Here is a 13042-nt window from a genome sequence, read left to right as displayed (position 1 = left end):
ACAAATTCTCCAGCACACAGTGTTACAGAAACTTTTTTTAAACATTAAGAGGGCTGTTTTTTTATTTTGTTTTGTTTTTGAGATGGCATCTCACTGCCGCCACTGGAGTGCAGTGGCGCGATCTCGGTTCACTGCAACCTCCACCTCCCGGGTTCAAGTGATTCTCCTGCCTCAGCCTCCTGAGTAGCGGAGGTTACAGGCATGCACCACCACCACGCCTCGCTAATTTTTGTATTTTTAGTACGGACAGGGTTTCACCATGTTGGCCAGGCTAGTCTCGAACTCCTGACCTCAGGTGATCCGTCTGCCTCGGCCTCCCAAAGTGCTGGGATTACAGGTGTGAGCCACCATGCCCAGTCTAGGACTCTTAAAAAGTTCCCCCTTACCTACCATCCAGTCCCATCCAAAGAAATGGAAAATTCTAAAACAAAAAACACACAAAAGATATACAAATTATATATCACATTCTCATGAGTCCTTTTTTTTTTTTTTTTTTGAGACGGAGTCTCACTCTGTCACCCAGGTTGGAGTGCAGTGGCATGACCTTGGCTCTCTGCAACCTCCACCTCCCGAGTTCAAGAGATTCTCCTGCCTCAGCGGCCCCCACCCCTCCAAGTAGCTGGGATTACAGGCATGAACCACCATACCTGGCTAATTTTTGTATTTTTAGTAGAGACTGGGTTTCACCATGTTGGCCAGGCTGGTCTAGAACTCCTGACCCTGTGATCCACCCACCTCAGCCTCCCAAAGTGCTGGGATTACAGGCATGAGCCACCATGCCCAGCCTCATTATTTTTTTAGAGTCAGGGTCTCCCTCTATCACCCAGGCTGGAGTGTGGTGGCACAATCAGTCATTGGCCACTGCAGCCTCCAACTCCTCAGCCTCCCAAGTAGCCAGGACCACAGGTGTGCACCACCATGCCCAGCTCATTTTGTTTCTGCTGTTGTAGAGACGGGGTCTATGTCGCCCAGGCTCATCTTGAACTCCTAGCTTCAAGTGATTATTCTGCCTCAGCCTCCCAAAGTCTCACAAATCCTTTCTCACATGTATAACACCACCATAAAGTAATTCCTATTCATAGGCTGGGCGCGGTGGCTCACGCCTGTAATCCCAGCACTTTAGGAAGCCAAGGTGGGCAGATAATCTGAGGTCAGAAGTTCGAGACCAGCCTGACCAACATGGAGAAACCCCATCTCTACCAAAAATACAAAATTAGCGGGGCATGGTGGCGCATGCCTGTAATCCCAGCTACTCGGGAAGACTGAGGCAGGAGAATTGCTTGAACCTGGGAGGCAGAGCTTGTGGTGAGCCAAGATGGTGCCATTGCATTCCAGCCTGGGCAACAAGAGAAAAACTCCAAACAAACAAACAAAAACAAGGTAATTCCTATTCATATTACTATTTTTAATGAAGAGCCTTAGAAGAAAAAGAGAAATAACTTACTCTAATAATTCGGTTTGAAGTCAATGATAAAACAGAAACAGCAACCTCGATGTTGAAGTTCAGACCACAGTAAATTTGAGAATCTAAAGAGACTTAACAGTGGACCCCAAATTCCTAAAGTCAACTAGTAAGAGCCAACAGAACTTTGAAACAGATTTTATAGTTCTGTCAAGACATAAACATAGGATTTAAAGGTACTTTCACCTACCTCTAACAAGTAAAACTTTGGCAAGCAAATTTCCTTGGGTGCCCAGGGTCATAAACACCCGCATTAACAGGAACGCCAAGGACAATGTCAATGAACACACAAAACTCACCGTCCAGGAGAATGAGAGCTCTCTCCCACTCCCCATCAGGCCTATATTCGTTTCCAGGTAAAGAACCATTAGAGAAATCCTAAAATTTCTACAAGATCCTGAAAACTAGCCCGAGCTTCCAATGTTGACTAAATCAGAAAAAAAAATATTTCGGAACCTCAAAATCTTCAAACTTCACATGCCAGGCCAAAATAAACTGAAGCACAAAACTTCAGCATACAAACAATTGCTATGTTTGTTCCCTGGGCAACAAATGACTAGGGAAGAGGACAGCAAGCACCAATGAAAATTCTGTAGCCCAAATTCCTCCAGTTTTTATACATCAGTAACTTTTACAGACTTCGAGACAGAAAAAGGTGTACTTCAGGTTTGTATCAACCCCACCCCCCATACGGTTTTGTTTTGTTTTGTTTTTTTTGCACAACACCTTTGACGCAGAAAACTCTCTTCAAAATAAGAGAGAAAATTAAGTCTGAGCTTCACTCATCATTAAAACTGAATTACGACAATTACATATAAACTACAGAGTATCAAGAGACACTTACTGCTATCTGCACCACACTCTCTCTGTGTGACAGATCTTAGGAACTGACATCTTAGTATAACCTGTTACTACTGGTATCAGCAGATGTTACACGAGTATGTCTCCAAGTGTCTGAGCTTTGTGGGTGCAATCCAAAAGGAAGCTATTTCACCTGCAAGTCCTCTGACGCTCTGAACATAAAATTCACAACCCCCATCAGTTGAACAAGGCGGCTTCAAACACTCAAATTACGCTCTCCCTTGCTAATCCTCAGTGAACAATGTCTCCCAACAGAGACACTTTGTCTTTGTCCAACATACATTCTTTGCAAAGTGGATTCAGTTCTCCTCAAGGTACCCATTTCCAGTCCAGCTTCTGAAGGCAAGCACCCCCGTCAGCGTTTCTCAAAGTGGGGTCCGGAAGCCACTGCGTTTCAATCACCTGGGAAGCCGGTGAAAGCGCAGACACCCAGGCTCTATCCCAGACCCTGAGGCTCAGCAGGTCTTACGGAGGGCCCTAGGAGGAGCGTTACTAACCGCCTCTCAGGTGTCGCCCACAGGACACTAAAGTTAGAGAACCGCTGCTCAGGATTCAAGCTGGGAATAAGCACTTTCTTCCCTCCATGCACCTGGTTTAGATTGGTAAAGCTCAAAATGCCACTGGCGTCCTTGAATGTGGGGTCGCTTTTCCACCCCGGGAGTCAAAGGCACCACCCCATTACCCACCATGAAGCGAGGGAGGAGCTTCCGACCCTTCCCGGAAACCCAACTCCCCCGGGTGAATGAACGAAGCTGCCCCAGACCCCCAGACGCTGCCAAAGAGTGGGGGAGGGGAGGCGGGACCCCGCTGCCCAGTGGGGGAGGAGCCGGCCTGCCAGCTCGCCCCTCCGCAGGAATTTAGCTGGGCGAGGGGCGGAGGGTTGGCGGGTAGGGCAAGTGGAAAAAGGCGCCACATCCCATCCCGGCGGAGCGCTCCCCACCCCGCGCCTTGCGGGGCTGTACCGTTCTTAAAGGAAGATGGCCCCGCCCCCTCCCGCGGTGGGCAGGGCCTCGCCCCTCCCCCTCCAGTGGGGGGTGCGCGGCGAGCCCACCCCCACCGAGCCCCACCGAGCCCCCCTCGGCTACCCGCCTCACCAGGCGCGCGGCCTCGGCCCACGTGCGCTCCTTCTTCTTCTTCTGTTTGTCCTTCATTCTCCTCCCCGGCGGCGGCGGCAGCTCCACGCGGGACCTCTAGGCTGGGCGGGCTGGGGCGGTGGCGCGGGGCTGGGGCGGCGGCGGCGGCGGCGGTGGGGGGGTCGCGTGGCAGCGGCGGCGCGCGAGGTCTCGGGTGCGGCCGGGGAGAAGGGGCGGGCACGCGGGGACCGGCTGGCGCGAGAGCGGCGGTGGGGGAGGGGCGGCGGCGGCTCCACGCGCCCGCGCTGCGTCAGTCGCCCACGGCGGCAGCGGCTGCTGCCCCGCGATCGCTAAGGAATGCAGCGACTCCGCATAACCGCGGGGTCAGAGGTCACGGCTCCGGCCTCCGCTTTCCCGCTCTGCTGAGGGACCGAGACAGGACCGGCGGCGGGGCGGGAGGGCGAGACGCGGCTTTCCCTTCGGCGCCCGGGTGTGTGCGTGTCTGCCGTGGGTGTGTGTGAGTGTGTGTGAAGAGTGAGGAGGGGGAGTGTGGGGTTTTTTTTTTTTTGAACAAAAACAAACCGAAAGGACAGCTGGGAGTCGTAGTCCCAGCGGCCTCTCTCGCCTCCCCCGCTCCGGAAGAATATGGCCGTGTGAAGCGCGTGGACCACACGTCCCGGCATGCCCCGCGGCCCACTTCCGCTCTCCCTCTGGCGTCCTCCGCCTAGCACCGACCTCAGCTAGTAACGGGGACGGATCGCTGTTCGCGGAAAGGGCTGGGTGGAGTCTCGCGAGGTGCGGGAACTGGCTGGGTGCCTGAGGGATTCTGGGAGGCGATGCTGGGAAGGGGCGGTGGCTGGGCTCCCCCGGCTGCCCTTAACCCTTTCGGTGCTTTTTGCCTCAGGACCTCCGGGCGGGTGCGGGTGGGAAGTGAAGATGGGGAGCTTGACTCGCAGCTCCCACTTCGTGCTTCTCTTCGCCTAAATGGTTCTCACCTATACTTCTCGTAGAGGACGAGAGGCAGGACTTTCCCTTTAGGTCCCCCCTAAATGACTCACTGCCACATAATAATGAGACAGAAAGACCCTCATACCAGTAAAACGGTTATTCCACGGTTGATGGACTTTGACGGTTCCTCATTTCCTCCTGTGCTTTCAGGCCGCTGTTTATTTGCAGAGCCTGCACCCGCAGCCTAGAGCGTTCTTACCACTTGAGGAACTTGGTGATACGTTGACGGGTCGCGTAAAGGACTTGGACTCTGGGGCCATACTGACCAGAATGCACCTGAGGGCGTTTTTAGAGGCAGTACCCTGGAGAGAACTCAGGCCCTGGAGTCCAACAGACCTAGACTGGAATCTTGGCTGAGTCACTCGCTGTCCACTCAACCTGAGCCTGTTTTCTGATCTGCATTTGTCTTGTATTTCATGGCATTATTGGAATTAAAATTAACATAAAATTCTTGACAGATTGGAAGAGGATGTGAAGGGAGATCTTGACATTATTAGGTTCGCATGATTTGGCGTCTGGCATGGAGCAAATGTTTAATAAATGGTGGCTGTTACTACCAGGTGAGAGACAATGGGCAATGTACTTAGCCTCTCTGAGCCTTAGTTTCAGAACCTGAAATGAAATTGAGAGCGCCCAGCACATAGGTTTTCTGTACCTATAGGTTCAGTCGTTGTCCAGAAACATTTCTAGATTCCATCCTGAGTTGGATTGATGCCAGCTCTTAAAAACTGTGAAGGCAGGATCAGTGGCCACATTTAAAGGTTTCCCTGGGTGAGGAAACACACCCTCCACTCCCTAATGTTAACAGGTAGCAAGAGCCAGTATTGATAGGAGACCATTATGGTGGAGCCCAAACTCTAATGCCAAGGGGTTCAATGTTCTGCTTCTAATACTGGTCACAGAAAACTTTTGAGTCTGGTAAGCAAAATCCTACAAAGGGAAAAGACTGCAAAGTTAGAATAAGATACCTCTTAAAATCTCTCTAGCTCTACCCTGAGAGAAAGGAGGAACTACCGTCCCCCAAAAAACTGACTTGATTTTTTACAAAGGATTTTTAGCTTTTTTTTTTCCCAATCTACAACTGATACAGTACTCTTTGGCAAGTCATTTGGCTTCTTTCAGATGTCTTCTGAAGTAGCTTTACTCCCCTCTGACCTACAGGGAATAACTGAAATTTACATGTTTAATACAGGCACTGTGGTAGACAGAATAATGTCTTCCTCCCTTGCTCAAAACTGTCGAAGCCCTAGTCCCTGGAACCTGTGAATATGTTGCTTTTATTTATTTATTTATTTATTTATTTGAGACAGAGTTTGGCTCTGTTGCCCAGGCTGGAGTGCAGTGGCGTGATCTTGCCTCACTGTAACCTCTGCCTTCCGGGCTCATGCAATCCTCCTGCCTCAGCCTCCCAAGTAGCTGGGATTACAGGCATGTGCTACAGCACCCAGCTGATTTTTGTATTTTTAGTAGAGACAGGGTTTCCCCATGTTGGCCAGACTTGTCTTGAATTCCTGACCTCAGGTGATCCGCCCATCTCAGCCTCCCAAAGTGCTGGGATTACAGGTGTGAGCCACCATGCCCAGCCAGCATTCTTTGGCAAAAGATACTTTGCCAGTGGAAATAAAGCCCTTAAAATAAGATGATTCTGTATTATCTGGGTGACCCCAATGTAATCACATGAACCCTTAAGAGCAGAAGAGGGAGGCAAAAGAGATGTCTTGGAGAGATGAAGCAGAAGAATTAAATTCAAAGTATGAGAGGAACTCAGCCCACTGTTGCTGGCTTTGAAAGTGGCCACAAGCCAGGGAATCCAAGCAGCCTCTAAAAGCTGAGAGGAAGTCCTGCCAAGAGCCAGCAAGGAAATGGGGACTTCAGTCCTATAACCTCACAGAGCTGAATTCTGACAACCTGAATGAACTTGGGAACAGATTACACCCCCTCCCCAACTATCCAGAAAGGAATATAGACACCTTGATTTCAGCCTTGTGACGCTGGAAGCAGAGAATCAGCTGAGCCATGGAATCCAGGCATCAGGCCCACAAGAAGTGTGAAACAGAATTGAATATTGTTTTATGACACTAAATCTGTGATAACTTCTTACAGCCCCAAAAGAAAGCTAATACAGGCATTATGGGAACACCTTTCTTTCAGCAAACACTGCCTGACTTCAGTTGGGTCAAACCATGGGGGAATCCAGATGTGAATATTTCAAGGTCTCTGCCCTTGCAGAATCAAACAGAAACAAATAACAACATCATAGTTACGTGTGAAAACCGAGTATGTTCAGAGAACTGTACAGATGTGTTAGAAAGTTGGCTTTAGTCATTAAACCTTAAGTAGATGTGATTTTTTAAAGTTAATGAGATTCATGAGTTTATTTTCTTGTCAGAAGCACCAACAGACAAACAGTTGGTGTGTGTTTTTCTGTTTTTTAATCACAGTGCTTTTATTATAGATTATCTTCAGAAGTTAGTGCAGGTGGCATGTGGAACATAAACAGGACGGATACTCAACCCTGCCTAGTTTGGGGATGAGTCACTGTTTTCAAACTGCACAGTTATGAGCAAAGTGCATATTCAAGAACCAAGTTAACAGGCCACCAGCAGACACCCAGGAATTCCCAGCGGGACACATATATCCCATGAACTGCACTGCAAAATAATATATTATCATTTGCTCTGCACACCAGCAGGCCTGGGTTTGAATCTCTGCAGTCTTTCTCCATCCAGCTCTGTGGCCTTGGGCAAGTTATGAAACCTCTCACTGACTCAGTGCCGTCATTTGGACAGCAGGGTACATAGCAAATCCAAAGAATGGAACTGAGATTAAATGAGACCTTTGTAAAGTGCCTAGCACGTAGTAGATAACTCACTAAAATACCTCTTTGCCTCCAAAAAGTGTTAGTGTCTACAGTGTAAAATGTGTCTCATTGTTTATACTTTGGGTGAACCAAACCTTGGAACAGGGTTTGCTCCTGTAACAAATGTTCTCACTCAATAATATTATCCCCATTTTCAAATGAAGCTGAGGTTCAGAGAGGTCAGATTACCTCCCCTGGGTCCAGATGATTAAATGAGATTACATTTGCTAAATAAACTTCCAGCAAATAAACTTCCAGCATAGCAGATGATCAGTAGGTGTATAGCTCTCCTTGTCCCTCCCACATTTAATTTCTTCATGTGACTTTGGTGTAGTGATTGTGTTCATGCTACTATCTTTGGTTTCATCATCATATCCCCAATGCCTGGCACAGCCCTGGCACATGGTAGGCACCCAAACTGTTGAATAAATGACCCAATCTCAATAATTACTTTATTGGAGAAACTCTCTGAAGACTAATTTCCCTTTGAATGAGGCCCAAACAATGTTTGGAACCTGCTCAGGGAGAATCGGGAAAGTCTAAGACAAGATTTCACCCATATATCTGTGCAAGTTATAAAGATGCTCATGAATAGAGAGCATGACTTCAGCTGGGTGTGGTAGCATGTGCCTATAGTCCCAGCTACTCAGGAGGCTCAGGCAGGAGGATCATTTGAGCCCAAGAGTTTGAGACTGCAGTGAGCTATGGTTGTGCCATTGCACTCCAGCTTGGGTGACAGAGCAAGACCCTGTATAGGAGACTTCATGACCTCATTATTGTCATTAAGTCACAGAAACTGCCCACATGATGGGCAGCCCTAACTCGTAGCTCACCTTCCATTCACCATCATTTAAATCCTGCTGTTCAGTCTCCCAGTAGGGAGGACAACGTGTTTAAATTACCAGAATGTCTTTTCCGTTTGTTTGAGACAGGGTCTCTCTGTTGCCTAGACTTGAGTGCAATGGTGCAATCTCAGCTCATTGTAGCCTTGACTTCCTGGACTGAAGTAATCCTCCCACCTCAGCCTCTCAAAGTGCTGGGATTGCAGGCATGAGCCACTATGCCTGGCAACAAAATGTCAATAATGGTTACCTCTGGATTGTAAGACTATGGGCAACTTTTGATTGTCTTTTTTCTTTTCTTTTTTTTTTTTGAGACAAAGTCTCACTCTGTCACCCAGACTGGAGTGCAGTGGCATGATCATGGCTCACTGCAGTCTTGACCTCCTGGGCTTAAGCCATCCTCCCACCTCAGATTCCTGAGTAGCTAGGAGTAGGTAGGGCCACAGACACATCCCACCACCCCCAGCTAATTTTTTTTTTTTAAATTTTTTGTAGAGACAGGGTCTCACTATGTTGCCCAGGATGGTCTCAAAACGCCTAACCTCAAGTGATCCTCCTGCCTTGGCCTCCCAAAGTGCTGGCATTACAGTTGTGAGCCATAGCCATATTACTTTTTGTTTTTGAGACAAAGTCTTGCTCTGTCACTGAGGGTGAAGCGCAGTGGCATGATCTTGGCTCACTGCAACCTCTGCCTCCCAGGTTCAAGCAATCCTCCTACCTCAGTAGCTGGGATAACAGGCATATGCCACAACACCTGGTTAATTTTTGTATTTTTAGTAGAGATGGGGTTTCTCCATGTTTGGCCAGGTTGGTCTCAAACTCCAGACCTCAAGGGATCTGCCTGCCTTGGCCTCCCAAAGTGCTGGGATTATACGCATGAGCCACCATGCCCAGCCCATATTACACTTTTTAATTGAAAAATTTTTTTTCATTTCAACCACAAAACATAGAACATTTAGATTAAGGTAGTAGCTATGGGTAATATTTTTTCTTTTTTATATTTGTATTTTCAAAATCTAGAATATGTGCTACTTTTATGATGGAAAAACAAATTCCATTCTCAATGCAATATACCTCAACAATGTGAAAACGACTTTAATAATTATTATTTTTATTTTGCTTAAAAAGATTTGTGGAACCCCCTAGAATGACCTCAAAGGAAGGATAACCTGAGCTACTTTTTACCAAAATCATGGAAAATGGCAGCTCTCTGATGCTTTAAGGTTTTCAAGTATCGATTTCAGGACATCACTAAGGTGCCCATCCCAATTTTTAATCTCTTAATAATGCAGAGATGTACTCACATCTACCATAATGCTTCTGGCCTCAATTTAAGCCATTTCCTCTATTATTTCCTCTGTGAAAGAAGGAAAAGAACCTTTAAAATGTATTTTAAGCCGGGCGCGGTGGCTCAAGCCTGTAATCCCAGCACTTTGGGAGGCCGAGACGGGCGGATCACGAGGTCAGGAGATCAAGACCATCCTGGCTAACACGGTGAAACCCCGTCTCTACTAAAAAATACAAAAATCTAGCTGGGCAGGGTGGCGGTGCCTGTAATCCCAGCTACTTGGGAGGCTGAGGCAGGAGAATGGCGTAAACCCGGGAGGCGGAGCTTGCAGTGAGCTGAGATCCGGCCGCTGCACTCCAGCCTGGGCGACAGAGCGAGACTCCGTCTCAAAAAAAAAATAAAATAAAATAAAATAAAATGTATTTTAACATCAAAATGCTGAGAGGGTGGCGTGCCAAAGTGATGAGACCGGTGAATGGGTTATTTCTTTGTTTCCCATGATTTATAATAAAAACATCAACTTACACCCTACCCTAAATGCCGTTTCTTTCTCATATAATGATTCCAATATCTAAATGTGAAGTTGGGGGCTTACATAAATGGCTTTTCACAGGACTTAACTCCTGAATTCCAAAACCATCATACGAGGTGAATGAGAAAAGTGGGCCAGTAAAGATAAGACACTTTCCCAAGATTGCACAATTAATTGTTGCTAGAGTCAACATTTAAACCCCAAGCTCCTCATTCCAAGTTCTTTCTAAGGCACTGTGGTAGCCATCAACCAAAATGGCCACCTCCTCGCATTGATATCCTTTTTTAGTCCCCTCCCACTTTGACTAGGGCTGAACTCTGTAACTGTGGAAATGACCATACGTGGCTTCTGGGGCTAGGTCAGAGAAAACACTGCAGCTCTGCCTTGTTTCAAGTCACATGCTCTGGGGGAAACTAGCCACCATGTCATAAGGACACTCAAGCAGCTTTCTGGAGAGGTCTATATGACAGTAACCCCAGACAATTTCACATGACTTCAGCCTTGGCCAACATCTTGCCTACAACCTCATGAAAGATCCCAAGCCAGAATCATCCACACAAGCTGGATTCCAGACCCACAGAAATGGTGAGACATGATACGTTGAATTTTTTGTTGTTGTTTTGTTTTTGTTGTTGTTGTTGTTGTTTGAGATGGCGTCTCACTCTGTCGCCCAGGCTGGAGAGCAGTGGCATGATATCGGCTCACTGCAACCTCTATTGCCTGGGTTCAAGTGATTCTCCTACCTAGGCCTCCCGAGTAGCTGGGATTATAGGTGACTGTCATCTGGCCCGGCTAATTTTTGTATTTTTAGTAAAGACCAGGTTTCACCATGTTGGCCAGGCTGGTCTTGAACTCCTGACCTCATGATCCACCCAACTCGGCCTCCCAAAGTGCTGGGATTACAGGTGAGAGCCACTGCGCCCAGCCGAGATGTTGATTGTTTTAAGTCACTAAATTTTGAGGTAATTCGTTTCACAGCAATTGACAACTAATAAAGACATAGTGTCTCCCCGTCTGAGTGGTGCTTACCTTTTTGTGAAGCCTGTTAAAAAGCAATGGACTCTCTTTCCAGAAAACCTTATACCTATTTATATGAAATTCTGTATAGCGTTCCAAGGTGTTCCTGGTCCCTCTTGAAACCACAAGAAATAAAACCACATGTCCCAGTTTATCAAGTCAATAGATGCCAGAGCCAGGATTCAACCCCAACTACCTCAACTACACAGCCCACATCCTCTGCCCCTTTGCCATTCTGCATTCCTGGAGGCCTGGGTTCAGAACTGCTGCTCTAAGTTAAGTTGTCCTTACATCTTCATCTTCCTTCTGCATTCTATCCCTTTATTCTTTTTTTTTTTTTTTTTAGAGTGAGCAGCAGCAAGATTTATTGTGAAGAGTGAAAGAACAAAGCTTCCACAGCATGGAAGGGGACCTGAGCAGGTTGCCTTATCCCTTTATTCTTATAGGTCACATTTCTCTGGACCCATTTTAATTGCAATTCCTGAGTGACCCATTGGGTATTAGGTCCCAGCAAAAACACAAAGACAAGCTCACTGATTCTGAGGGCACCTGGCCTAATGGGATCTTGTAGATGGAAATAAATAACTGTACACATTATTCAAACCTATTTTCTTAGGTCCTTTTGGACAAGGAGGCAGCAACAAACTCTGGGGCAGCCTTCACAGAGGAATGTGAATACTTTAGCTGGGCCTTGAAAGCCCAAAGGAAAGAGGGTGGCTCAGGTGAATTCTGGGTAGAAGTGACAGTGAGTATGATAGGGAGTGGTCTCCATGGGTCTGTGTGTGAAAAGTGCAAGTGTGTTCACTTGGGGATGGGCCAGCAGTCCAGAGGGGCTGGAGCAGGAGACAAAGCCAGAAAGGTGGGCTGAGCAGATCCCAAGCAAAGAAGTCTTGACCACCTCCTATAACAACCAGCTCAATAGAACTATGATCTGAGCTCATATATTGGCTCTTACCCAACCCTGTGGCCCCAGACCCAATAGCAGAGGCCCTGACACAGGTGTTCATCAACGTTTGCTGAATGAATTCATTCAAGCAGAACTGCGTGCTAAGACTGGTCTGCGGTTGGGGCAGGGAAAGCAAGATAGGGTTGCAGAGTCACCCTTGATGCCTCCTTGCATGTCATTTCTTTGGCAAGATTTTCCCTGATTTCCTGCATTCATTAAGCCATCCATCCTCCCATACCACTCAATGCGTTCTTCAACATATAATGAGGAAAAAATCTAATTAGCTTTTGACATTAATGATGACTTCAATGTCTACTCCAAATTAGACAGTCAGCCAGATGATGTCAGGGACTACTTGCTTCTTCACTGCTCTGCTCTCCATCCTAGAGGAAAGACTTCTCTATCCCAGAAAACAACAGTAATACAGCATGGGGCACCTTCTTCCATTGGCACTGTTAGCTTCTTACTGGGATGCCAGCCGTGTGCTGAGCTCTGGGGACTTACAGCCTAAATAGACACCATTCCTGTGTTTACACAGATGGATTACAAATGATGGTAAGCCGATCTAGTAGGTGTCCTAGCAGATAGAAGCCTGGGGTGCTGTTAGAGTTGAGAGAAGGGGAAGTCTGAAAACTGACACCAGGTAGGGGAGAAATTATTTCCAAACTCAACAATTATAGTCACTTTGGGTGCAAAATAAACATTCAAAAATGAATAACTTTTAATGTACTACTAATAATTCCATTAGAAAATACTGGGATGGGCCGGGCGCGGTGGCTCAAGCCTGTAATCCCAGCACTTTGGGAGGCCGAGACGGGCGGATCACGAGGTCAGGAGATCGAGACCATCCTGACTAACACGGTGAAACCCCGTCTCTACTAAAAAATACAGAAAACTAGCCAGGCGAGGTGGCGGGCGCCTGTAGTCCCAGCTACTCGGGAGGCTGAGGCAGGAGAATGGCATAAACCCGGGAGGCGGAGCTTGCAGTGAGCTGAGATCCGGCCACTGCACTCCAGCCTGGGCGACAGAGCGAAACTCCGTCTCAAAAAAAAAAAAAAAAGAAAATACTGGGATGAGGGCCAGGCACAGTGTGGCTCATGCCTGTAATCCTAGCACTTTGGGAGACCAAGGTGGTAGGGCTGCTTGAGGCCAG

At 47.5% G+C, this 13042-nt stretch overlaps 1 protein-coding gene and 1 long non-coding RNA gene across 2 annotated transcripts in view; one reads left to right on the top strand and one right to left on the bottom strand.

Moving 5' to 3' along the window:
- Window positions 1–4191, bottom strand: part of ASXL1 (ASXL transcriptional regulator 1) — a 79312-nt gene extending 75121 nt beyond the window's left edge. The window contains 1 exon segment of the mRNA XM_033186085.1: window positions 3418–4191. Coding sequence (XP_033041976.1) covers window positions 3418–3474 — 57 coding nt within the window. The 5' untranslated portion in view covers window positions 3475–4191.
- LOC117068636 lies at window positions 4086–11674 on the top strand. Its single transcript, XR_004431193.1, has 3 exons — window positions 4086–4191; window positions 4555–4964; window positions 11290–11674. It is a non-coding gene; the product is annotated as an uncharacterized LOC117068636 (long non-coding RNA).
- The last annotated feature ends 1368 nt before the right edge of the window (window positions 11675–13042 follow it).

This window comes from Trachypithecus francoisi, unplaced genomic scaffold (genome assembly GCF_009764315.1).
Source record: "Trachypithecus francoisi isolate TF-2019V2 unplaced genomic scaffold, Tfra_2.0 Lachesis_group21, whole genome shotgun sequence".
NCBI classification, from domain to species: domain Eukaryota; kingdom Metazoa; phylum Chordata; class Mammalia; order Primates; family Cercopithecidae; genus Trachypithecus; species Trachypithecus francoisi.
This window is presented reverse-complemented; position numbering and strand designations above follow the sequence as displayed.